Below are 27,656 nucleotides of genomic sequence, written 5' to 3'. Positions count from 1 at the left end.
GCTTCAGGAAAGAGTAGCATGGTGACTTCTCCCACTATGGAAACCACAAGTACTCTTCCAGAGAGCATAGCAGTCTCCGTAGCATTCCCAGCAACCACCTTGACTGCATCCACCACATCACAAACAACCACATCTGCTCCAGTGACCACAGAGCCATCCAGCCCTTTTGCTGAGAGTTCCACAATTGGAAGTAGTAGAACAAAACCACTACTCAACTTCCAACCACCATGGAATACTTAACTACTTCTCCACAAACCACCACCTTGGGCGGCACCAACACCACCCCCCACTTCTCCCCCAGAGACCACAATGACCTCCACTTCTATAAAGACTACTAGCTCTTCAGAAACGACTACTCAACATTCTATCACCACACAATTCTTAGCTACTTCTCCAGAGGCCACCACACCTGAATCCATCACATCAGAAGCAGCCAGCTCTCCAATGAGTACAGTGCCTTCTACATCAGCAAAGAGCAGAGTAACTTCTTCTATTTCCAAAACCACAACACCAACTCCAGAGAGCGCAGTGTCCTCCACACCTGTTTCACAGACTAGCATGACGCCATCCAGTTCGCCAATGGCCACTGCTTCTGCTTCATCAAGTAGCGCGACATCTATAACTCCGCTCGACTTCCAGGCGTCTTTCTACTGCCGAGCAAACGTCCACCTCTGCTCCAGAGAGAACAACACTACAACAATTTCGGAAAAGAGCACCATAATTACTTCTGCTAGTACAGCAATCGTGAGGTTCCATTTCGGAGAGCCCAGCCTACTCCACACCTTTGCCAGAGACCACCAGCTTTGAATCCATCACATCAGAAACAGCTACGGCTTCTCCAGAGAGCACGACAGCTTCAGGAAAGAGTAGCATGGTGACTTCTCCCACTATGGAAACCACAAGTACTCTTCCAGAGAGCATAGCAGTCTCCGTAGCATTCCCAGCAACCACCTTGACTGCATCCACCACATCACAAACAACCACATCTGCTCCAGTGACCACAGAGCCATCCAGCCCTTTGCTGAGAGTTCCACAATTGGAAGTAGTAGAACAAAACCACTACTCAACTTCCAACCACCATGGAATACTTAACTACTTCCACAAACCACCACCTTGGAAGCGGCAACAACAACAACCGCCACTTCTCCCCCAGAGACCACAATGACCTCCACTTCTATAAAGACTACTAGCTCTTCAGAAACGACTACTCAACATTCTATCACCACACAATTCTTAGCTACTTCTCCAGAGGCCACCACACCTGAATCCATCACATCAGAAGCAGCCAGCTCTCCAATGAGTACAGTGCCTTCTACGACATCAGCAAAGAGCAGAGTAACTTCTTCTATTTCCAAAACCACAACACCAACTCCAGAGAGCGCAGTGTCCTCCACACCTGTTTCACAGACTAGCATGACGCCATCCAGTTCGCCAATGGCCACTGCTTCTGCTTCATCAAGTAGCGACATCTATAACTCCGCCACGACTTCCAGACGTCTTTCTACTGCCGAGCAAACGTCCACCTCTGCTCCAGAGAGAACAACACTACAACAATTTCGGAAAAGAGCACCATAATTACTTCTGCTAGTACAGCAATCGAGGTTCCATTTGGAGAGCCCAGCCTACTCCACACCTTTGCCAGAGACCACCAGCTTTGAATCCATCACATCAGAAACAGCTACGGCTTCTCCAGAGAGCACGACAGCTTCAGGAAAGAGTAGCATGGTGACTTCTCCCACTATGGAAACCACAAGTACTCTTCCAGAGAGCATAGCAGTCTCCGTAGCATTCCCAGCAACCACCTTGACTGCATCCACCACATCCCAAACAACCACATCTGCTCCAGTGACCACAGAGCCATCCAGCCCTTTGCTGAGAGTTCCACAATTGGAGTAGTAGAACAAAACCACTACTCAACTTCCAACCACCATGGAATACTTAACTACTTCTCCACAAACCACCACCTTGAAGCGGCAACAACAACAACCGCCACTTCTCCCCAGAGTCCACAATGACCTCCACTTCTATAAAGACTACTAGCTCTTCAGAAACGACTACTCAACATTCTATCACCACACAATTCTTAGCTACTTCTCCAGAGGCCACCACACCTGAATCCATCACATCAGAAGCAGCCAGCTCTCCAATGAGTACAGTGCCTTCTCGACATCAGCAAAGAGCAGAGTAACTTCTTCTATTTCCAAAACCACAACACCAACTCCAGAGGCGCAGTGTCCTCCACACCTGTTTCACAGACTAGCATGACGCCATCCAGTTCGCCAATGGCCACTGCTTCTGCTTCATCAAGTAGCGACATCTATAACTCCCACGACTTCCAGACGCCTTTCTACTGCCGAGCAAACGTCCACCTCTGCTCCAGAGAGAACAACACTACAACAATTTCGGAAAAGAGCACCATAATTACTTCTGCTAGTACAGCAATCGAGGTTCCATTTCGGAGAGCCCAGCCTACTCCACACCTTTGCCAGAGACCACCAGCTTTGAATCCATCACATCAGAAACAGCTACGGCTTCTCCAGAGAGCACGACAGCTTCAGGAAAGAGTAGCATGGTGACTTCTCCACTATGGAAACCACAAGTACTCTTCCAGAGAGCATAGCAGTCTCCGTAGCATTCCCAGCAACCACCTTGACTGCATCCACCACATCACAAACAACCACATCTGCTCCAGTGACCACAGAGCCATCCAGCCTTTTGCTGAGAGTTCCACAATTGGAAGTAGTAGAACAAAAACCACTACTCAACTTCCAACCACCATGGAATACTTAACTACTTCTCCACAAACCACCACCTTGGAAGCGGCAACAACAACAACCGCCACTTCTCCCCCAGAGACCACAATGACCTCCACTTCTATAAAGACTACTAGCTCTTCAGAAACGACTACTCAACATTCTATCACCACACAATTCTTAGCTACTTCTCCAGAGGCCACCACACCTGAATCCATCACATCAGAAGCAGCCAGCTCTCCAATGAGTACAGTGCCTTCTACGACATCAGCAAAGAGCAGAGTAACTTCTTCTATTTCCAAAACCACAACACCAACTCCAGAGAGCGCAGTGTCCTCCACACCTGTTTCACAGACTAGCATGACGCCATCCAGTTCGCCAATGGCCACTGCTTCTGCTTCATCAAGTAGCGCGACATCTATAACTCCCGCTACGACTTCCAGACGTCTTTCTACTGCCGAGCAAACGTCCACCTCTGCTCCAGAGAGAACAACACCTACAACAATTTCGGAAAAGAGCACCATAATTACTTCTGCTAGTACAGCAATCGCAGGTTCCATTTCGGAGAGCCCAGCCTACTCCACACCTTTGCCAGAGACCACCAGCTTTGAATCCATCACATCAGAAACAGCTACGGCTTCTCCAGAGAGCACGACAGCTTCAGGAAAGAGTAGCATGGTGACTTCTCCCACTATGGAAACCACAAGTACTCTTCCAGAGAGCATAGCAGTCTCCGTAGCATTCCCAGCAACCACCTTGACTGCATCCACCACATCACAAACAACCACATCTGCTCCAGTGACCACAGAGCCATCCAGCCCTTTGCTGAGAGTTCCACAATTGGAAGTAGTAGAACAAAAACCACTACTCAACTTCCAACCACCATGGAATACTTAACTACTTCTCCACAAACCACCACCTTGGGCGGCAACAACAACAACCGCCACTTCTCCCCAGAGACCACAATGACCTCCACTTCTATAAAGACTACTAGCTCTACAGAAACGACTACTCAACATTCTATCACCACACAATTCTTAGCTACTTCTCCAGAGGCCACCACACCTGAATCCATCACATCAGAAGCAGCCAGCTCTCCAATGAGTACAGTGCCTTCTACATCAGCAAAGAGCAGAGTAACTTCTTCATTTCCAAAACCACAACACCAACTCCAGAGAGCGCAGTGTCCTCCACACCTGTTTCACAGACTAGCATGACGCCATCCAGTTCGCCAATGGCCACTGCTTCTGCTTCATCAAGTAGCGACATCTATAACTCCGCCACGACTTCCAGACGCCTTTCTACTGCCGAGCAAACGTCCACCTCTGCTCCAGAGAGAACAACACTACAACAATTTCGGAAAAGAGCACCATAATTACTTCTGCTAGTACAGCAATCGTGAGGTTCCATTTCGGAGAGCCCAGCCTACTCCACACCTTTGCCAGAGACCACCAGCTTTGAATCCATCACATCAGAAACAGCTACGGCTTCTCCAGAGAGCACGACAGCTTCAGGAAAGAGTAGCATGGTGACTTCTCCCACTATGGAAACCACAAGTACTCTTCCAGAGAGCATAGCAGTCTCCGTAGCATTCCCAGCAACCACCTTGACTGCATCCACCACATCACAAACAACCACATCTGCTCCAGTGACCACAGAGCCATCCAGCCCTTTGCTGAGAGTTCCACAATTGGAAGTAGTAGAACAAAACCACTACTCAACTTCCAACCACCATGGAATACTTAACTACTTCTCCACAAACCACCACCTTGGAAGCGCAACAACAACAACCGCCACTTCTCCCCCAGAGACCACAATGACCTCCACTTCTATAAAGACTACTAGCTCTTCAGAAACGACTACTCAACATTCTATCACCACACAATTCTTAGCTACTTCTCCAGAGGCCACCACACCTGAATCCATCACATCAGAAGCAGCCAGCTCTCCAATGAGTACAGTGCCTTCTACGACATCAGCAAAGAGCAGAGTAACTTCTTCTATTTCCAAAACCACAACACCAACTCCAGAGAGCGCAGTGTCCTCCACACCTGTTTCACAGACTAGCATGACGCCATCCAGTTCGCCAATGGCCACTGCTTCTGCTTCATCAAGTAGCGCGACATCTATAACTCCCACGACTTCCAGACGTCTTTCTACTGCCGAGCAAACGTCCACCTCTGCTCCAGAGAGAACAACACCTACAACAATTTCGGAAAAGAGCACCATAATTACTTCTGCTAGTACAGCAATCGAGGTTCCATTTCGGAGAGCCCAGCCTACTCCACACCTTTGCCAGAGACCACCAGCTTTGAATCCATCACATCAGAAACAGCTACGGCTTCTCCAGAGAGCACGACAGCTTCAGGAAAGAGTAGCATGGTGACTTCTCCCACTATGGAAACCACAAGTACTCTTCCAGAGAGCATAGCAGTCTCCGTAGCATTCCCAGCAACCACCTTGACTGCATCCACCACATCACAAACAACCACATCTGCTCCAGTGACCACAGAGCCATCCAGCCCTTTGCAGAGAGTTCCACAATTGGAAGTAGTAGAACAAAAACCACTACTCAACTTCCAACCACCATGGAATACTTAACTACTTCTCCACAAACCACCACCTTGGAAGCGGCAACAACAACAACCGCCACTTCTCCCCCAGAGACCACAATGACCTCCACTTCTATAAAGACTACTAGCTCTTCAGAAACGACTACTCAACATTCTATCACCACACAATTCTTAGCTACTTCTCCAGAGGCCACCACACCTGAATCCATCACATCAGAAGCAGCCAGCTCTCCAATGAGTACAGTGCCTTCTACGACATCAGCAAAGAGCAGAGTAACTTCTTCTATTTCCAAAACCACAACACCAACTCCAGAGGCGCAGTGTCCTCCACACCTGTTTCACAGACTAGCATGACGCCATCCAGTTCGCCAATGGCCACTGCTTCTGCTTCATCAAGTAGCGACATCTATAACTCCCGCCACGACTTCCAGACGTCTTTCTACTCCCGAGCAAACGTCCACCTCTGCTCCAGAGAGAACAACACCTACAACAATTTCGGAAAAGAGCACCATAATTACTTCTGCTAGTACAGCAATCGAGGTTCCATTTCGGAGAGCCCAGCCTACTCCACACCTTTGCCAGAGACCACCAGCTTTGAATCCATCACATCAGAAACAGCTACGGCTTCTCCAGAGAGCACGACAGCTTCAGGAAAGAGTAGCATGGTGACTTCTCCACTATGGAAACCACAAGTACTCTTCCAGAGAGCATAGCAGTCTCCGTAGCATTCCCAGCAACCACCTTGACTGCATCCACCACATCACAAACAACCACATCTGCTCCAGTGACCACAGAGCCATCCAGCCCTTTGCTGAGAGTTCCACAATTGGAAGTAGTAGAACAAAACCACTACTCAACTTCCAACCACCATGGAATACTTAACTACTTCTCCACAAACCACCACCTTGGGCGGCAACAACAACCGCCACTTCTCCCCAGAGACCACAATGACCTCCACTTCTATAAAGACTACTAGCTCTTCAGAAACGACTACTCAACATTCTATCACCACACAATTCTTAGCTACTTCTCCAGAGGCCACCACACCTGAATCCATCACATCAGAAGCAGCCAGCTCTCCAATGAGTACAGTGCCTTCTCGACATCAGCAAAGAGCAGAGTAACTTCTTCTATTTCCAAAACCACAACACCAACTCCAGAGCGCAGTGTCCTCCACACCTGTTTCACAGACTAGCATGACGCCATCCAGTTCGCCAATGGCCACTGCTTCTGCTTCATCAAGTAGCGCGACATCTATAACTCCCGCTCGACTTCCAGACGCCTTTCTACTCCCGAGCAAACGTCCACCTCTGCTCCAGAGAGAACAACACCTACAACAATTTCGGAAAAGAGCACCATAATTACTTCTGCTAGTACAGCAATCGAGGTTCCATTTCGGAGGCCCAGCCTACTCCACACCTTTGCCAGAGACCACCAGCTTTGAATCCATCACATCAGAAACAGCTACGGCTTCTCCAGAGAGCACGACAGCTTCAGGAAAGAGTAGCATGGTGACTTCTCCACTATGGAAACCACAAGTACTCTTCCAGAGAGCATAGCAGTCTCCGTAGCATTCCCAGCAACCACCTTGACTGCATCCACCACATCACAAACAACCACATCTGCTCCAGTGACCACAGAGCCATCCAGCCCTTTGCTGAGAGTTCCACAATTGGAGTAGTAGAACAAAACCACTACTCAACTTCCAACCACCATGGAATACTTAACTACTTCTCCACAAACCACCACCTTGGAAGCGCAACAACAACCGCCACTTCTCCCCAGAGACCACAATGACCTCCACTTCTATAAAGACTACTAGCTCTTCAGAAACGACTACTCAACATTCTATCACCACACAATTCTTAGCTACTTCTCCAGAGGCCACCACACCTGAATCCATCACATCAGAAGCAGCCAGCTCCAATGAGTACAGTGCCTTCTCGACATCAGCAAAGAGCAGAGTAACTTCTTCTATTTCCAAAACCACAACACCAACTCCAGAGAGCGCAGTGTCCTCCACACCTGTTTCACAGACTAGCATGACGCCATCCAGTTCGCCAATGGCCACTGCTTCTGCTTCATCAAGTAGCGCGACATCTATAACTCCGCTTCGACTTCCAGGCGTCTTTCTACTGCCGAGCAAACGTCCACCTCTGCTCCAGAGAGAACAACACCTACAACAATTTCGGAAAAGAGCACCATAATTACTTCTGCTAGTACAGCAATCGAGGTTCCATTTCGGAGAGCCCAGCCTACTCCACACCTTTGCCAGAGACCACCAGCTTTGAATCCATCACATCAGAAACAGCTACGGCTTCTCCAGAGAGCACGACAGCTTCAGGAAAGAGTAGCATGGTGACTTCTCCCACTATGGAAACCACAAGTACTCTTCCAGAGAGCATAGCAGTCTCCGTAGCATTCCCAGCAACCACCTTGACTGCATCCACCACATCACAAACAACCACATCTGCTCCAGTGACCACAGAGCCATCCAGCCCTTTGCTGAGAGTTCCACAATTGGAGTAGTAGAACAAAACCACTACTCAACTTCCAACCACCATGGAATACTTAACTACTTCTCCACAAACCACCACCTTGGGCGGCAACAACACCACCCGCCCCTTCTCCCCCAGAGACCACAATGACCTCCACTTCTATAAAGACTACTAGCTCTTCAGAAACGACTACTCAACATTCTATCACCACACAATTCTTAGCTACTTCTCCAGAGGCCACCACACCTGAATCCATCACATCAGAAGCAGCCAGCTCTCCAATGAGTACAGTGCCTTCTCGACATCAGCAAAGAGCAGAGTAACTTCTTCTATTTCCAAAACCACAACACCAACTCCAGAGGCGCAGTGTCCTCCACACCTGTTTCACAGACTAGCATGACGCCATCCAGTTCGCCAATGGCCACTGCTTCTGCTTCATCAAGTAGCGCGACATCTATAACTCCGCTTCGACTTCCAGGCGTCTTTCTACTGCCGAGCAAACGTCCACCTCTGCTCCAGAGAGAACAACACCTACAACAATTTCGGAAAAGAGCACCATAATTACTTCTGCTAGTACAGCAATCGCAGGTTCCATTTCGGAGAGCCCAGCCTACTCCACACCTTTGCCAGAGACCACCAGCTTTGAATCCATCACATCAGAAACAGCTACGGCTTCTCCAGAGAGCACGACAGCTTCAGGAAAGAGTAGCATGGTGACTTCTCCCACTATGGAAACCACAAGTACTCTTCCAGAGAGCATAGCAGTCTCCGTAGCATTCCCAGCAACCACCTTGACTGCATCCACCACATCACAAACAACCACATCTGCTCCAGTGACCACAGAGCCATCCAGCCCTTTTGCTGAGAGTTCCACAATTGGAGTAGTAGAACAAAACCACTACCCACCTTCCAACCACCATGGAATACTTACCTACTTCTCCACAAACCACCACCTTGGAAGCGGCAACACCAACACCCGCCACTTCTCCCCCAGAGACCACAATGACCTCCACTTCTATAAAGACTACTAGCTCTTCAGAAACGACTACTCAACATTCTATCACCACACAATTCTTAGCTACTTCTCCAGAGGCCACCACACCTGAATCCATCACATCAGAAGCAGCCAGCTCTCCAATGAGTACAGTGCCTTCTACATCAGCAAAGAGCAGAGTAACTTCTTCTATTTCCAAAACCACAACACCAACTCCAGAGGCGCAGTGTCCTCCACACCTGTTTCACAGACTAGCATGACGCCATCCAGTTCGCCAATGGCCACTGCTTCTGCTTCATCAAGTAGCGCGACATCTATAACTCCGCTTCGACTTCCAGGCGTCTTTCTACTGCCGAGCAAACGTCCACCTCTGCTCCAGAGAGAACAACACTTACAACAATTTCGGAAAAGAGCACCATAATTACTTCTGCTAGTACAGCAATGAGGTTCCATTTCGAGAGCCCAGCCTACTCCACACCTTTGCCAGAGACCACCAGCTTTGAATCCATCACATCAGAAACAGCTACGGCTTCTCCAGAGAGCACGACAGCTTCAGGAAAGAGTAGCATGGTGACTTCTCCCACTATGGAAACCACAAGTACTCTTCCAGAGAGCATAGCAGTCTCCGTAGCATTCCCAGCAACCACCTTGACTGCATCCACCACATCACAAACAACCACATCTGCTCCAGTGACCACAGAGCCATCCAGCCCTTTTGCTGAGAGTTCCACAATTGGAGTAGTAGAACAAAACCACTACTCAACTTCCAACCACCATGGAATACTTAACTACTTCTCCACAAACCACCACCTTGGGCGGCAACAACAACAACGCCACTTCTCCCCCAGAGACCACAATGACCTCCACTTCTATAAAGACTACTAGCTCTTCAGAAACGACTACTCAACATTCTATCACCACACAATTCTTAGCTACTTCTCCAGAGGCCACCACACCTGAATCCATCACATCAGAAGCAGCCAGCTCTCCAATGAGTACAGTGCCTTCTACGACATCAGCAAAGAGCAGAGTAACTTCTTCTATTTCCAAAACCACAACACCAACTCCAGAGGCGCAGTGTCCTCCACACCTGTTTCACAGACTAGCATGACGCCATCCAGTTCGCCAATGGCCACTGCTTCTGCTTCATCAAGTAGCGACATCTATAACTCCGCCACGACTTCCAGGCGTCTTTCTACTGCCGAGCAAACGTCCACCTCTGCTCCAGAGAGAACAACACCTACAACAATTTCGGAAAAGAGCACCATAATTACTTCTGCTAGTACAGCAATCGAGGTTCCATTTCGGAGAGCCCAGCCTACTCCACACCTTTGCCAGAGACCACCAGCTTTGAATCCATCACATCAGAAACAGCTACGGCTTCTCCAGAGAGCACGACAGCTTCAGGAAAGAGTAGCATGGTGACTTCTCCCACTATGGAAACCACAAGTACTCTTCCAGAGAGCATAGCAGTCTCCGTAGCATTCCCAGCAACCACCTTGACTGCATCCACCACATCACAAACAACCACATCTGCTCCAGTGACCACAGAGCCATCCAGCCCTTTGCTGAGAGTTCCACAATTGGAGTAGTAGAACAAAACCACTACTCAACTTCCAACCACCATGGAATACTTAACTACTTCTCCACAAACCACCACCTTGGGCGGCAACAACAACAACGCCAGTTCTCCCCCAGAGACCACAATGACCTCCACTTCTATAAAGACTACTAGCTCTTCAGAAACGACTACTCAACATTCTATCACCACACAATTCTTAGCTACTTCTCCAGAGGCCACCACACCTGAATCCATCACATCAGAAGCAGCCAGCTCTCCAATGAGTACAGTGCCTTCTCGACATCAGCAAAGAGCAGAGTAACTTCTTCTATTTCCAAAACCACAACACCAACTCCAGAGAGCGCAGTGTCCTCCACACCTGTTTCACAGACTAGCATGACGCCATCCAGTTCGCCAATGGCCACTGCTTCTGCTTCATCAAGTAGCGCGACATCTATAACTCCGCCACGACTTCCAGACGTCTTTCTACTGCCGAGCAAACGTCCACCTCTGCTCCAGAGAGAACAACACCTACAACAATTTCGGAAAAGAGCACCATAATTACTTCTGCTAGTACAGCAATCGAGGTTCCATTTCGGAGAGCCCAGCCTACTCCACACCTTTGCCAGAGACCACCAGCTTTGAATCCATCACATCAGAAACAGCTACGGCTTCTCCAGAGCACGACAGCTTCAGGAAAGAGTAGCATGGTGACTTCTCCACTATGGAAACCACAAGTACTCTTCCAGAGAGCATAGCAGTCTCCGTAGCATTCCCAGCAACCACCTTGACTGCATCCACCACATCACAAACAACCACATCTGCTCCAGTGACCACAGAGCCATCCAGCCCTTTGCTGAGAGTTCCACAATTGGAAGTAGTAGAACAAAACCACTACTCAACTTCCAACCACCATGGAATACTTAACTACTTCTCCACAAACCACCACCTTGGGCGGCAACAACAACAACCGCCACTTCTCCCCAGAGACCACAATGACCTCCACTTCTATAAAGACTACTAGCTCTTCAGAAACGACTACTCAACATTCTATCACCACACAATTCTTAGCTACTTCTCCAGAGGCCACCACACCTGAATCCATCACATCAGAAGCAGCCAGCTCTCCAATGAGTACAGTGCCTTCTCGACATCAGCAAAGAGCAGAGTAACTTCTTCTATTTCCAAAACCACAACACCAACTCCAGAGGCGCAGTGTCCTCCACACCTGTTTCACAGACTAGCATGACGCCATCCAGTTCGCCAATGGCCACTGCTTCTGCTTCATCAAGTAGCGCGACATCTATAACTCCGCTCGACTTCCAGGCGTCTTTCTACTCCGAGCAAACGTCCACCTCTGCTCCAGAGAACAACACCTACAACAATTTCGGAAAAGAGCACCATAATTACTTCTGCTAGTACAGCAATCGAGGTTCCATTTGGAGAGCCCAGCCTACTCCACACCTTTGCCAGAGACCACCAGCTTTGAATCCATCACATCAGAAACAGCTACGGCTTCTCCAGAGAGCACGACAGCTTCAGGAAAGAGTAGCATGGTGACTTCTCCCACTATGGAAACCACAAGTACTCTTCCAGAGCATAGCAGTCTCCGTAGCATTCCCAGCAACCACCTTGACTGCATCCACCACATCACAAACAACCACATCTGCTCCAGTGACCACAGAGCCATCCAGCCCTTTGCTGAGAGTTCCACAATTGGAGTAGTAGAACAAAACCACTACTCAACTTCCAACCACCATGGAATACTTAACTACTTCTCCACAAACCACCACCTTGGGCGGCAACAACAACAACGCCACTTCTCCCCCAGAGACCACAATGACCTCCACTTCTATAAAGACTACTAGCTCTTCAGAAACGACTACTCAACATTCTATCACCACACAATTCTTAGCTACTTCTCCAGAGGCCACCACACCTGAATCCATCACATCAGAAGCAGCCAGCTCTCCAATGAGTACAGTGCCTTCTACGACATCAGCAAAGAGCAGAGTAACTTCTTCTATTTCCAAAACCACAACACCAACTCCAGAGAGCGCAGTGTCCTCCACACCTGTTTCACAGACTAGCATGACGCCATCCAGTTCGCCAATGGCCACTGCTTCTGCTTCATCAAGTAGCGACATCTATAACTCCCGCCACGACTTCCAGCCGCCTTTCTGCTGCCGAGCAAACGCCCACCTCTGCTCCAGAGAGAACAACACTTACAACAATTTCGGAAAAGAGCACCATAATTACTTCTGCTAGTACAGCAATCGCAGGTTCCATTTCGGAGAGCCCAGCCTACTCCACACCTTTGCCAGAGACCACCAGCTTTGAATCCATCACATCAGAAACAGCTACGGCTTCTCCAGAGAGCACGACAGCTTCAGGAAAGAGTAGCATGGTGACTTCTCCCACTATGGAAACCACAAGTACTCTTCCAGAGAGCATAGCAGTCTCCGTAGCATTCCCAGCAACCACCTTGACTGCATCCACCACATCACAAACAACCACATCTGCTCCAGTGACCACAGAGCCATCCAGCCCTTTGCTGAGAGTTCCACAATTGGAGTAGTAGAACAAAACCACTACTCAACTTCCAACCACCATGGAATACTTAACTACTTCTCCACAAACCACCACCTTGGGCGGCAACAACAACAACCGCCACTTCTCCCCCAGAGACCACAATGACCTCCACTTCTATAAAGACTACTAGCTCTTCAGAAACGACTACTCAACATTCTATCACCACACAATTCTTAGCTACTTCTCCAGAGGCCACCACACCTGAATCCATCACATCAGAAGCAGCCAGCTCTCCAATGAGTACAGTGCCTTCTACGACATCAGCAAAGAGCAGAGTAACTTCTTCTATTTCCAAAACCACAACACCAACTCCAGAGAGCGCAGTGTCCTCCACACCTGTTTCACAGACTAGCATGACGCCATCCAGTTCGCCAATGGCCACTGCTTCTGCTTCATCAAGTAGCGCGACATCTATAACTCCGCCACGACTTCCAGACGTCTTTCTACTGCCGAGCAAACGTCCACCTCTGCTCCAGAGAGAACAACACCTACAACAATTTGGAAAAGAGCACCATAATTACTTCTGCTAGTACAGCAATCAGGTTCCATTTGGAGAGCCCAGCCTACTCCACACCTTTGCCAGAGACCACCAGCTTTGAATCCATCACATCAGAAACAGCTACGGCTTCTCCAGAGAGCACGACAGCTTCAGGAAAGAGTAGCATGGTGACTTCTCCCACTATGGAAACCACAAGTACTCTTCCAGAGCATAGCAGTCTCCGTAGCATTCCCAGCAACCACCTTGACTGCATCCACCACATCACAAACAACCACATCTGCTCCAGTGACCACAGAGCCATCCAGCCCTTTGCTGAGAGTTCCACAATTGGAAGTAGTAGAACAAAACCACTACTCAACTTCCAACCACCATGGAATACTTAACTACTTCTCCACAAACCACCACCTTGAAGCGGCAACAACAACAACCGCCACTTCTCCCCAGAGACCACAATGACCTCCACTTCTATAAAGACTACTAGCTCTTCAGAAACGACTACTCAACATTCTATCACCACACAATTCTTAGCTACTTCTCCAGAGGCCACCACACCTGAATCCATCACATCAGAAGCAGCCAGCTCTCCAATGAGTACAGTGCCTTCTACGACATCAGCAAAGAGCAGAGTAACTTCTTCTATTTCCAAAACCACAACACCAACTCCAGAGGCGCAGTGTCCTCCACACCTGTTTCACAGACTAGCATGACGCCATCCAGTTCGCCAATGGCCACTGCTTCTGCTTCATCAAGTAGCGACATCTATAACTCCCTTCGACTTCCAGGCGTCTTTCTACTGCCGAGCAAACGTCCACCTCTGCTCCAGAGAACAACACTACAACAATTTCGGAAAAGAGCACCATAATTACTTCTGCTAGTACAGCAATCGTGAGGTTCCATTTCGGAGAGCCCAGCCTACTCCACACCTTTGCCAGAGACCACCAGCTTTGAATCCATCACATCAGAAACAGCTACGGCTTCTCCAGAGAGCACGACAGCTTCAGGAAAGAGTAGCATGGTGACTTCTCCCACTATGGAAACCACAAGTACTCTTCCAGAGAGCATAGCAGTCTCCGTAGCATTCCCAGCAACCACCTTGACTGCATCCACCACATCACAAACAACCACATCTGCTCCAGTGACCACAGAGCCATCCAGCCCTTTGCTGAGAGTTCCACAAAGTAGTAGAACAAAACCACTACTCAACTTCCAACCACCATGGAATACTTAACTACTTCTCCACAAACCACCACCTTGGGCGGCAACAACAACAACGCCACTTCTCCCCCAGAGACCACAATGACCTCCACTTCTATAAAGACTACTAGCTCTTCAGAAACGACTACTCAACATTCTATCACCACACAATTCTTAGCTACTTCTCCAGAGGCCACCACACCTGAATCCATCACATCAGAAGCAGCCAGCTCTCCAATGAGTACAGTGCCTTCTACGACATCAGCAAAGAGCAGAGTAACTTCTTCTATTTCCAAAACCACAACACCAACTCCAGAGAGCGCAGTGTCCTCCACACCTGTTTCACAGACTAGCATGACGCCATCCAGTTCGCCAATGGCCACTGCTTCTGCTTCATCAAGTAGCGCGACATCTATAACTCCGCCACGACTTCCAGACGTCTTTCTACTGCCGAGCAAACGTCCACCTCTGCTCCAGAGAGAACAACACCTACAACAATTTCGGAAAAGAGCACCATAATTACTTCTGCTAGTACAGCAATCGAGGTTCCATTTCGGAGAGCCCAGCCTACTCCACACCTTTGCCAGAGACCACCAGCTTTGAATCCATCACATCAGAAACAGCTACGGCTTCTCCAGAGAGCACGACAGCTTCAGGAAAGAGTAGCATGGTGACTTCTCCACTATGGAAACCACAAGTACTCTTCCAGAGAGCATAGCAGTCTCCGTAGCATTCCCAGCAACCACCTTGACTGCATCCACCACATCACAAACAACCACATCTGCTCCAGTGACCACAGAGCCATCCAGCCCTTTTGCTGAGAGTTCCACAATTGGAAGTAGTAGAACAAAAACCACTACTCAACTTCCAACCACCATGGAATACTTAACTACTTCTCCACAAACCACCACCTTGGTAGCGGCAACAACAACAACCGCCACTTCTCCCCCAGAGACCACAATGACCTCCACTTCTATAAAGACTACTAGCTCTTCAGAAACGACTACTCAACATTCTATCACCACACAATTCTTAGCTACTTCTCCAGAGGCCACCACACCTGAATCCATCACATCAGAAGCAGCCAGCTCTCCAATGAGTACAGTGCCTTCTACGACATCAGCAAAGAGCAGAGTAACTTCTTCTATTTCCAAAACCACAACACCAACTCCAGAGAGCGCAGTGTCCTCCACACCTGTTTCACAGACTAGCATGACGCCATCCAGTTCGCCAATGGCCACTGCTTCTGCTTCATCAAGTAGCGACATCTATAACTCCCGCCACGACTTCCAGACGTCTTTCTACTCCCGAGCAAACGTCCACCTCTGCTCCAGAGAACAACACCTACAACAATTTCGGAAAAGAGCACCATAATTACTTCTGCTAGTACAGCAATCGAGGTTCCATTTCGAGAGCCCAGCCTACTCCACACCTTTGCCAGAGACCACCAGCTTTGAATCCATCACATCAGAAACAGCTACGGCTTCTCCAGAGAGCACGACAGCTTCAGGAAAGAGTAGCATGGTGACTTCTCCCACTATGGAAACCACAAGTACTCTTCCAGAGAGCATAGCAGTCTCCGTAGCATTCCCAGCAACCACCTTGACTGCATCCACCACATCACAAACAACCACATCTGCTCCAGTGACCACAGAGCCATCCAGCCCTTTTGCTGAGAGTTCCACAATTGGAAGTAGTAGAACAAAAACCACTACTCAACTTCCAACCACCATGGAATACTTAACTACTTCTCCACAAACCACCACCTTGGGCGGCAACAACAACAACCGCCACTTCTCCCCCAGAGACCACAATGACCTCCACTTCTATAAAGACTACTAGCTCTTCAGAAACGACTACTCAACATTCTATCACCACACAATTCTTAGCTACTTCTCCAGAGGCCACCACACCTGAATCCATCACATCAGAAGCAGCCAGCTCTCCAATGAGTACAGTGCCTTCTACGACATCAGCAAAGAGCAGAGTAACTTCTATTTCCAAAACCACAACACCAACTCCAGAGAGCGCAGTGTCCTCCACACCTGTTTCACAGACTAGCATGACGCCATCCAGTTCGCCAATGGCCACTGCTTCTGCTTCATCAAGTAGCGCGACATCTATAACTCCCTTCGACTTCCAGACGTCTTTCTACTGCCGAGCAAACGCCCACCTCTGCTCCAGAGAGAACAACACTTACAACAATTTCGGAAAAGAGCACCATAATTACTTCTGCTAGTACAGCAATCGAGGTTCCATTTCGGAGAGCCCAGCCTACTCCACACCTTGCCAGAGACCACCAGCTTTGAATCCATCACATCCGAAACAGCTACGGCTTCTCCAGAGAGCACGACAGCTTCAGGAAAGAGCAGCATGGTGACTTCTCCCACTATCGAAACCACAAGGACTCTTCCAGACCGCATAGCAGTCTCCCTAGCACTCCCAGCAACCACCTTGACTGCATCCACCACATCACAAACAACCACATCTGCTCCAGTGACCACAGAGCCATCCAGCCCTTTGCTGAGAGTTCCACAATTGGAAGTAGTAGAACAAAAACCACTACTCAACTTCCAACCACCATGGAATACTTAACTACTTCTCCACAAACCACCACCTTGGAAGCGGCAACAACAACAACCGCCACTTCTCCCCCAGAGACCACAATGACCTCCACTTCTATAAAGACTACTAGCTCTTCAGAAACGACTACTCAACATTCTATCACCACACAATTCTTAGCTACTTCTCCAGAGGCCACCACACCTGAATCCATCACATCAGAAGCAGCCAGCTCTCCAATGAGTACAGTGCCTTCTACGACATCAGCAAAGAGCAGAGTAACTTCTTCTATTTCCAAAACCACAACACCAACTCCAGAGGCGCAGTGTCCTCCACACCTGTTTCACAGACTAGCATGACGCCATCCAGTTCGCCAATGGCCACTGCTTCTGCTTCATCAAGTAGCGACATCTATAACTCCCGCCACGACTTCCAGGCGTCTTTCTACTGCCGAGCAAACGTCCACCTCTGCTCCAGAGAGAACAACACTTACAACAATTTCGGAAAAGAGCACCATAATTACTTCTGCTAGTACAGCAATCGAGGTTCCATTTCGGAGAGCCCAGCCTACTCCACACCTTTGCCAGAGACCACCAGCTTTGAATCCATCACATCAGAAACAGCTACGGCTTCTCCAGAGAGCACGACAGCTTCAGGAAAGAGTAGCATGGTGACTTCTCCCACTATGGAAACCACAAGTACTCTTCCAGAGAGCATAGCAGTCTCCGTAGCATTCCCAGCAACCACCTTGACTGCATCCACCACATCACAAACAACCACATCTGCTCCAGTGACCACAGAGCCATCCAGCCCTTTGCTGAGAGTTCCACAATTGGAAGTAGTAGAACAAAAACCACTACTCAACTTCCAACCACCATGGAATACTTAACTACTTCTCCACAAACCACCACCTTGGAAGCGGCAACAACAACAACCGCCACTTCTCCCCCAGAGACCACAATGACCTCCACTTCTATAAAGACTACTAGCTCTTCAGAAACGACTACTCAACATTCTATCACCACACAATTCTAGCTACTTCCCCAGAGGCCACCACACCTGAATCCATCACATCAGAAGCAGCCAGCTCTCCAATGAGTACAGTGCCTTCTACGACATCAGCAAAGAGCAGAGTAACTTCTTCTATTTCCAAAACCACAACACCAACTCCAGAGAGCGCAGTGTCCTCCACACCTGTTTCACAGACTAGCATGACGCCATCCAGTTCGCCAATGGCCACTGCTTCTGCTTCATCAAGTAGCGCGACATCTATAACTCCCGCTACGACTTCCAGACGTCTTTCTACTGCCGAGCAAACGCGTCCACCTCTGCTCCAGAGAGAACAACACCTACAACAATTTCGGAAAAGAGCACCATAATTACTTCTGCTAGTACAGCAATCGCAGGTTCCATTTCGGAGAGCCCAGCCTACTCCACACCTTGCCAGAGACCACCAGCTTTGAATCCATCACATCAGAAACAGCTACGGCTTCTCCAGAGAGCACGACAGCTTCAGGAAAGAGTAGCATGGTGACTTCTCCCACTATGGAAACCACAAGTACTCTTCCAGAGAGCATAGCAGTCTCCGTAGCATTCCCAGCAACCACCTTGACTGCATCCACCACATCACAAACAACCACATCTGCTCCAGTGACCACAGAGCCATCCAGCCCTTTTGCTGAGAGTTCCACAATTGGAAGTAGTAGAACAAAAACCACTACTCAACTTCCAACCACCATGGAATACTTAACTACTTCTCCACAAACCACCACCTTGGAAGCGGCAACAACAACCGCCACTTCTCCCCCAGAGACCACAATGACCTCCACTTCTATAAAGACTACTAGCTCTTCAGAAACGACTACTCAACATTCTATCACCACACAATTCTTAGCTACTTCTCCAGAGGCCACCACACCTGAATCCATCACATCAGAAGCAGCCAGCTCTCCAATGAGTACAGTGCCTTCTACGACATCAGCAAAGAGCAGAGTAACTTCTTCTATTTCCAAAACCACAACACCAACTCCAGAGAGCGCAGTGTCCTCCACACCTGTTTCACAGACTAGCATGACGCCATCCAGTTCGCCAATGGCCACTGCTTCTGCTTCATCAAGTAGCGCGACATCTATAACTCCCGCTACGACTTCCAGACGTCTTTCTACTCCCGAGCAAACGTCCACCTCTGCTCCAGAGAGAACAACACCTACAACAATTTCGGAAAAGAGCACCATAATTACTTCTGCTAGTACAGCAATCGCAGGTTCCATTTCGGAGAGCCCAGCCTACTCCACACCTTGCCAGAGACCACCAGCTTTGAATCCATCACATCAGAAACAGCTACGGCTTCTCCAGAGAGCACGACAGCTTCAGGAAAGAGTAGCATGGTGACTTCTCCCACTATGGAAACCACAAGTACTCTTCCAGAGAGCATAGCAGTCTCCGTAGCATTCCCAGCAACCACCTTGACTGCATCCACCACATCACAAACAACCACATCTGCTCCAGTGACCACAGAGCCATCCAGCCCTTTGCTGAGAGTTCCACAATTGGAAGTAGTAGAACAAAACCACTACTCAACTTCCAACCACCATGGAATACTTAACTACTTCTCCACAAACCACCACCTTGGGCGGCAACAACAACAACCGCCACTTCTCCCCCAGAGACCACAATGACCTCCACTTCTATAAAGACTACTAGCTCTTCAGAAATGACTACTCAACATTCTATCACCACACAATTCTTAGCTACTTCTCCAGAGGCCACCACACCTGAATCCATCACATCAGAAGCAGCCAGCTCTCCAATGAGTACAGTGCCTTCTACGACATCAGCAAAGAGCAGAGTAACTTCTTCTATTTCCAAAACCACAACACCAACTCCAGAGAGCGCAGTGTCCTCCACACCTGTTTCACAGACTAGCATGACGCCATCCAGTTCGCCAATGGCCACTGCTTCTGCTTCATCAAGTAGCGCGACATCTATAACTCCCGCTACGACTTCCAGACGTCTTTCTACTGCCGAGCAAACGTCCACCTCTGCTCCAGAGAGAACAACACTTACAATAGTTTCGGAAAAGAGCACCATAATTACTTCTGCTAGTACAGCAATCGCAGGTTCCATTTCGGAGAGCCCAGCCTACTCCACACCTTTGCCAGAGACCACCAGCTTTGAATCCATCACATCAGAAACAGCTACGGCTTCTCCAGAGAGCACGACAGCTTCAGGAAAGAGTAGCATGGTGACTTCTCCCACTATAGAAACCACAAGTACTCTTCCAGAGAGCATAGCAGTCTCCGTAGCATTCCCAGCAACCACCTTGACTGCATCCACCACATCACAAACAACCACATCTGCTCCAGTGACCACAGAGCCATCCAGCCCTTTTGCTGAGAGTTCCACAATTGGAAGTAGTAGAACAAAAACCACTACTCAACTTCCAACCACCATGGAATACTTAACTACTTCTCCACAAACCACCACCTTGGAAGCGGCAACAACAACAACCGCCATTTCTCCCCCAGAGACCACAATGACCTCCACTTCTATAAAGACTACTAGCTCTTCAGAAACGACTACTCAACATTCTATCACCACACAATTCTTAACTACTTCTCCAGAGGCCACCACACCTGAATCCATCACATCAGAAGCAGCCAGCTCTCCAATGAGTACAGTGCCTTCTACGACATCAGCAAAGAGCAGAGTAACTTCTTCTATTTCCAAAACCACAACACCAACTCCAGAGAGCGCAGTGTCCTCCACATCTTCCCCAGAGAGCAGCACTTTGAAACTGGAAGAATCGCTTGCGACCTCCCCCACATCTTCAATTCTGGAGAGAACAACTTTGATTCCTGTAAGTGGAGAGATCTCTACTACTGCCACTTTGGTTTCTTCCATCTCACACCAAACAGAATCTTTTAGTCCTCATGGGATGAGTATGACGAGCTTGGGCACTTTCAGGACTTCTACACCTCCCACAAATATAATATCAACTTCTACTTCAGAGACAAGGAGAGGTAAGCTTGTTTTTACAACGTGTTCTAGATTACTAAGTGGCACGTTAGTTTTGTAATATAACTGGAATACAACTGGATTATGTCTGCCCTCTATGAACAGCCCTGTTACTCCCTCCTCTTACCCTTTTCCTGAAGGAAACCTCTTTACTAGTGAAGCCAATATTGCATCCACATTAATTAGCACAACACCAATTGAAAGTAAGTGGACAGTCTTGTTTAGAAAAATAATAATCAGCCTTTCATAACCTTGATGGTTTCCTGATATGTGATGTTCAATGTCCAGCATTTTTAAAAATGACTACTCTGGCTGGAGAATTCTTGAGAGTGGAGTCCTCTCTCTCCCTCTCTCCCTCCCTCTCTCCCTCCCTCCCTCTCTCTCTCTTTCTTTCTTTCTTTCTTTCTTCTTCCTTCCTTCCTTCCTAGCATTCATTCATACACCTGCCCATCTCAAACCACTGATTCTGGGCAGCAAACAATTATAAAAAAACTTAAAAGTTAAAACATAATACAAAAAAAAAAGAAATTAAATACAAATAGTAGCCAAGAGATTTTATAATCATCATTGTCAGCATAACCAGGAGATGGGGCTCTTCACACAGCAGAGGCAACCTGGTCATTTGGATAGGATGAGAGCAAAATATTTCAACAAGATATAAAATAAGTGAGAGTATATCACATATGCCCCAGACATTCTGGACCAATACCCAATAGTAAATAGCAATTATAGGTAGTTCTTTCTTGACCATTCTAAACCACTCTAAACCATTTAAATCAGGGGTCTCCAACCTTGGCAACTTTAAGACTTGTGGACTTCAACTCCCAGAGTTCCTCAGCTAGCAAAGCTGGCTGACGAATTCTGGGAATTGAAGTTTACAAGTCTTAAAGTTGCCAAGGTTGGAGACCCCTGATTTAAATCATTCATGTGGGGTTGCCACAAAGAAGAGGGAGTCAAACTATTCTCCAATGCACCTGAGGTTAGAACAAGAAGCAATGAGTGGAAACTAATCAAGGAGAGAAGCAACCTAGAACTAAGGAGAAATTTCCTGACAATTAGAACAATTAATCAGTGGAACAATTTGCCTCCAGAAGTTGTAAATGCTCCAACACTGGAAATTTTTAAGAAAATGTTGGATAGCCATTTGTCTGCAATGGTGTAGGGTTTCCTGCCTGGGCAGGGGGTTGGACTGGAAGACCTCCCAGGTCCCTTCCAACTCTGATATTATTATTATTATTATTATTATTATTATTATTATTATTATTATTATTATTATTATTATTATTATTATTATTATTATTATTATTATTATTATATGACTATTTGAAGTTCCAATGACATTTTAAAAAGTGACTTATGATCGTTTTCCATGCTTATGACTGTTGCAACATCCCCATGGTCACAATTCAGATGCTTGGCAACTGGCATATATTCACGATGAGGTCATGTGATCAACTTTTGCAACCTTCTGACAAGTAAAGTCAATGGGGAAGCCAGAGTAACGTAACAACCATGCTACTAACTTAACAACTGCAGTGACTCACTTAACAATTGTGGCAGGAGAGGTCATAAAATGGGGCAAAACTCTCTTAACAATCTAATTGCTTTAGCTACAGAAATTTTGGGCTCAGTTGTCAAAAGTAGAAGACTAAATATGGACTCTATATCCTAGTGCCAAACCTGTGTTATTGTATGCACAACAGAACTGAGTTCAAGATATGATATGCAAAGTGGAATGAATGGATGGATGGATAGAGAGGTGAAATCCAGCAGTTCCTGACAGGTTCTGGAGAACCGGTAGCGGAAATTTTGAGTAGTTCGGAGAACCGGCAAATACCCTTCTGGCTGGCCCCAGAGTGGAGTGGGAACCGAGATTTTGCAATAATCTTCCCCTAGAAGTGGGGTGGGAATGGAGATTTTGCAATATCCTTCCCCTAGAGTGGGGTAGGAATGGGGATTTTGCAGTATCCTTCCCCTGCCATGCCCACCAAGCCACATCACGCCCACCAAGCCACGATCACAGAATTGGTAGTAAAAAAATTTGGATTTCACCACTGGAAGGAAGGAAGGAAGGAAGGAAGGAAGGAAGGAAGGAAGGAAGGAAGGAAGGAAGGAAGGAAGGAAGGAAGGAAGATGATGGGCAATCAGCTTTGGTTTCCTTATCTGAGATCCGTTATCTTAAATTTTTATTATTATTATTATTTTATTTATTTATTTTGTCACAACATTATATGCAAGCACATATAATAAAAAAAAAACATTATCCAATACTGAAATACCACTGATCATAACAGCCACTGCAAAATACAAAACAGTGATTGATATGCTGATAATATAACACTGTTCTGACCTAGGCTTCCTGAGACAGTAAAAAGCACACAATTATTTCAAAAAACCCTCTTTATTTCAATGGTTGTGAATTCTGTTCATTCACAGCCTGTTCATTCTCATTCTGTTCATTCACAGTTGAGTCACAAATAGTTGTAAAGAGTCCGACAGATGTCTACCACAGTCCTTCGGGATAAGGCTGATAAGCACCCACCTTTGTCTCTCTTAACACGCTGCCAAAGACCTAATTGGCAATTAGTTTTGCAAGGCCATACACAGCACAGAGTCAAAACGGAGCTGCAGAATTTAAACCGTCCAGAACGAACACCATTGCTTCCTGGAAAGGCCCATGTGCCTTTGCTCCTCCTTTATGTCTTATGAGAGCGGCCAATCATCTCCAAGCCTTACTCCCGAGTCGTTTGTTTTAACTGTTCTTGCCTTCTGGCAGCTCTGCGCATGCGTGCACTGGGAACAGGCTCCCCCTGTTCCTCTGCCTTGCTGATGTCCAACACTGGAGGCTCCAGAGTCCACACATAACTCCCAGATGGCCCTGGCCCCATTTCTGCCTCCGACACAGAGCCCTCGTCTGAGCCTTACCCAGACTCCAGGACTGGCCCATGTTCTGCCCCAACTTCCTCACTGTCCAACTCTGCTGCCAGCTCCGCAGCCCGCTGGTGGACCATAACACCCATCAACTCTGGCATACATATCTGAGATTCATTATTTCCCTTCCAGCTGTTTCTCCCACTTCCGAACCTCCAGTGGCATCTGAATGTTTTACAGTCAACTTCACTACAAAGAATGTGGTCTATGAGCCACAGATGAGTAATCCCAAGTCAATGATCTTCAACACAACAGAAAAAGTCTTCAGGAAATTGGTGAGGAATGCATGTTTACCCCAGTTGTTCTTCCACATAAGATTTTCATAAAATAGTCAGCAATAGTGTTTTACTAAGAGCAATAATAACATAGTTTTTCCTTTAAACCTAGCTGGGACAGATACTGAAGACCAGCAAGATTGGTCCTGATTTGATCAACTGTAATTTATCAATGTTAAGGTAAGTAATATGAGATGGACATTTTTTTCATGACACATAAATGTCCTGTTATGGGGATGATTACTCACAACATTTAATCTATTTGAGAGAACCCATAGTTTGTTTCAGTAACAGTCTCTAACATATCACGTTGATATAGAAATCTCTAAAAGACTCCCTTCCACATTTATATCCCAAACAGTTTCTTCACTTCAATATTCACTTCCTATCACTTCACTAGAGGCTCCATGGTTAGCTTCCTCTACTCCTTCCCACAATAAGGTTTGAAGTGCAATTCAAATGAAACAACAGAATAAAAATTGTTGTTGTTAGTTGCGAAGTCGTGTTCGACCCACCGCGACCCTATGGACAACTTTCCTTCAGGCCTTCCTGTCCTCTACCATCCTCTGGAGTCCATTTAGGCTCACAATGACTGCTTCAGTGACTTCATTCAGCCACCTCATTCTCTGTCGTTCCGTTCTTCTTTTGTCCACAGTCTTTCCCAGCATTAGGCTCTCCTCCAGTGAGTCCTTCCTTCTCATTAGGTGACCAAAGTATTTCAGTTTCATCTTCAGGTTCTGGCCTTTTAAGGAGCAGTCATGGTTGATCTCCTCTAGGATTGACTGGTTTGATTTCCTTGGAGTCTCCTCCAGCACCATAATTCAAAGGCCTCAATTCCTCGGCACTCAGCCTTCCTTATGGTCCAACTTTCACAGCCATACATTGCAACTGGGAAAACCATATTTTTAATTTAAAAATTAAAACCAGATTAAAAATACTGTCAGAAAAATTCCAAAAATAGGTTGATAGAACTGTATTAAGTCAGAACTGGAAGACCTCACTTTTTACTTTTTAGCCTGCCAGGTAGATCCAATTGAAATATTACCTATGTGAAATCATCCAAAATCCTCTATAACGTCTCTGAATATATCTTAAGTTGTGTGTTTTCATTCTCAGACCTGTGAATCAGGGCAAGAACATCGGAGTAGACAGTGTCTGCTGCTACCGTAAAACAGCTACTGCTCCCCCTTTTGATCGAGTGAACATATATCGTAAATTCATAAATGAGACCAACGGTTTCACCAAGATGAAGAATTACAAGTTGGACCCAAACAGCCTTTTTGTTAATGGTAAGAAGAAGATGGATTTCATGACTAAAGAGGTTACCAGGTTGACTGAAACTGAATCGGTTCTGACCAATGTTATGTAAGTTAAGGGATAGTTCCTCTCTGTGAATCCATGGAGAGACGCCAGAGGGTTACAAAACTTTCTTCAGGTATACCAAATTTGTGCTACTAAAATCTAGATGACCACTACATGGAATCAGTGTTTATTAACACCTCATAGTCATTTGGAGTTTTTCTGTCCAGGCCTGCTGGCTCTGTTCTTCTGGATGATTTTTCTCCAATACTGTCCCAATGACTGTTTACTGTCATTTGCAGTTTTGCAGTCCAGGCCTGTTGTCTCCGGTTTTCCGGATGACTTTTCTGGGATGCTGTCTCAGGACTTTCTTACAAGCAAGCACTAGGTGGACACTTTATATAGAGTTAGTTCACAGTGGCCTACTAAAACTAAAGACTGCTACTATTGGGGGATCTTTGGGATAATTTGCAACCCTACTATCTAAGATATGTTGACATAGAATAATTGAAAGTGTGTCGGAGGAATTTATCGTATCTTATTTTCTCATGGTGGAGAGGTTGAGAGAGACTTTCCATTTTAGTGCGCTTTTGTGCCTCCTTTTGTGACTCTCTTTCCATTTTTGTAATTCTCTTTCCATTTCAGATTATCATGAAGCACCACCTCAGACCAGTAAGTACACTTTACAGAAGTTTCATGAGCCATAGGCTCCAACTGTGGTATACAATCTAAAATGTCAAACCTTGTCCCAAATATACCGATTTCAGAGCAAGTAAAGCAGTATGCTCTAGAGGCTTTTGCCACAGGTGATGGATGGAAACCACAGGATGTAGGAGCAGGTTCAATATTAGAAAATTTTCCAGATAGTAAAAGGTTTCAACTAGTATACCATGTCACTTTCCAAAGTGGTGTGTTCAGTAGAGATTTTGAAACCAAGAGTGGATACTGATTTCTGATATTCCAACTCTGATTTTGACCATTAGAAACTGTTATGTAACACTGATCCTTTGGTTATGACAGGATTGACTAACATTCCTAAGAGGTACGTAAGGGGCGTGCATAAGAACACAAACGTGCCTACTGTTCCTGTCCTATTGTTTCCTTTTGTTATATCCAATCAATATAGTTATTACATACTTATGCTTATATATATATATATGCTTATATATTATATAGTTACTTTCATGGTTATGCTATATATACTGTTGTGACAAAATAAACAAACAAACAAACAAACAAACAAACAAACTAGTTCAGAGATGTCCAAATTTGGCAACTTTAAGACTCGTGGACTTCAACTCCCAGAATTCATCAGCCAGCTTTGCTCGAGAATACAGTTACTTTCAAACCGTGAAAAGCATCTGCTTGTTCTTAAACTTCTGTAATGCACCACTGAACCCTGTGTTCATCACAGGAACTGCAAAATACCAAATAGTGATTGATGGATTGATTATATATGCCATCAACTCTGGTTTCCATATCTGAGATTCACTGTATCTCTTCTAGCTCTTTCTCCCACCTCCAAACCACCAGTGGCAACTGAATGCTTTACGGTCAACTTCACTGCAACCAATTTGATCTATAGGCCAGAAATGGCTAATCCCACATCAAGGATTTTCAGCACAACACAACAATTGTTCGTTAATTTGGTAAGAATGTAATGCATATTTTGTCCAATATCTCTTAACTTAGGACTTTCATAATATAGTCAGCAATAGTATTTTACTATTGAAAATAAATACAGTTTTTTCATTAAACCAAGGCAAGGTCTCTTATGTAAATTGGTGAGCAGACAAATGCATACTTACCTCAGAAGGTCTTCCTTCTAAGAAAGGAAGGAAAGGAAAATAAGATTTTCATAAAATAATCAGCAATCGTGTTTTACCACCAGCAATAATTATTTTTTCC

General features: G+C 46.6%; 2 protein-coding genes across 2 annotated transcripts in view; one reads left to right on the top strand and one right to left on the bottom strand.

The window, feature by feature from the left end:
• Positions 1-20,469, bottom strand: part of HAPLN4 (hyaluronan and proteoglycan link protein 4) — a 124,822-nt gene extending 104,353 nt beyond the window's left edge. The window contains exons 1-2 of the mRNA XM_058163126.1: positions 20,379-20,469; positions 16,950-17,053 (exon numbers count right to left, since the gene is read on the bottom strand). Coding sequence (XP_058019109.1) covers positions 16,950-17,053; positions 20,379-20,469 — 195 coding nt within the window. The remainder of the gene's footprint in view (positions 1-16,949; positions 17,054-20,378) is intronic.
• A 427-nt stretch (positions 20,470-20,896) lies between these two features.
• The window catches only part of LOC131188105 (mucin-16-like), a 38,655-nt gene continuing 31,895 nt past the window's right edge, over positions 20,897-27,656 (top strand). The window contains exons 1-4 of the mRNA XM_058163112.1: positions 20,897-21,248; positions 24,307-24,449; positions 24,562-24,629; positions 25,566-25,738. Of these exons, the coding sequence (XP_058019095.1) occupies positions 20,897-21,248; positions 24,307-24,449; positions 24,562-24,629; positions 25,566-25,738 (736 nt within the window). The remainder of the gene's footprint in view (positions 21,249-24,306; positions 24,450-24,561; positions 24,630-25,565; positions 25,739-27,656) is intronic.

Source organism: Ahaetulla prasina, chromosome 1, assembly GCF_028640845.1.
Source record: "Ahaetulla prasina isolate Xishuangbanna chromosome 1, ASM2864084v1, whole genome shotgun sequence".
Classification (NCBI taxonomy): Eukaryota; Metazoa; Chordata; class Lepidosauria; order Squamata; family Colubridae; genus Ahaetulla; species Ahaetulla prasina.
This window is presented reverse-complemented; position numbering and strand designations above follow the sequence as displayed.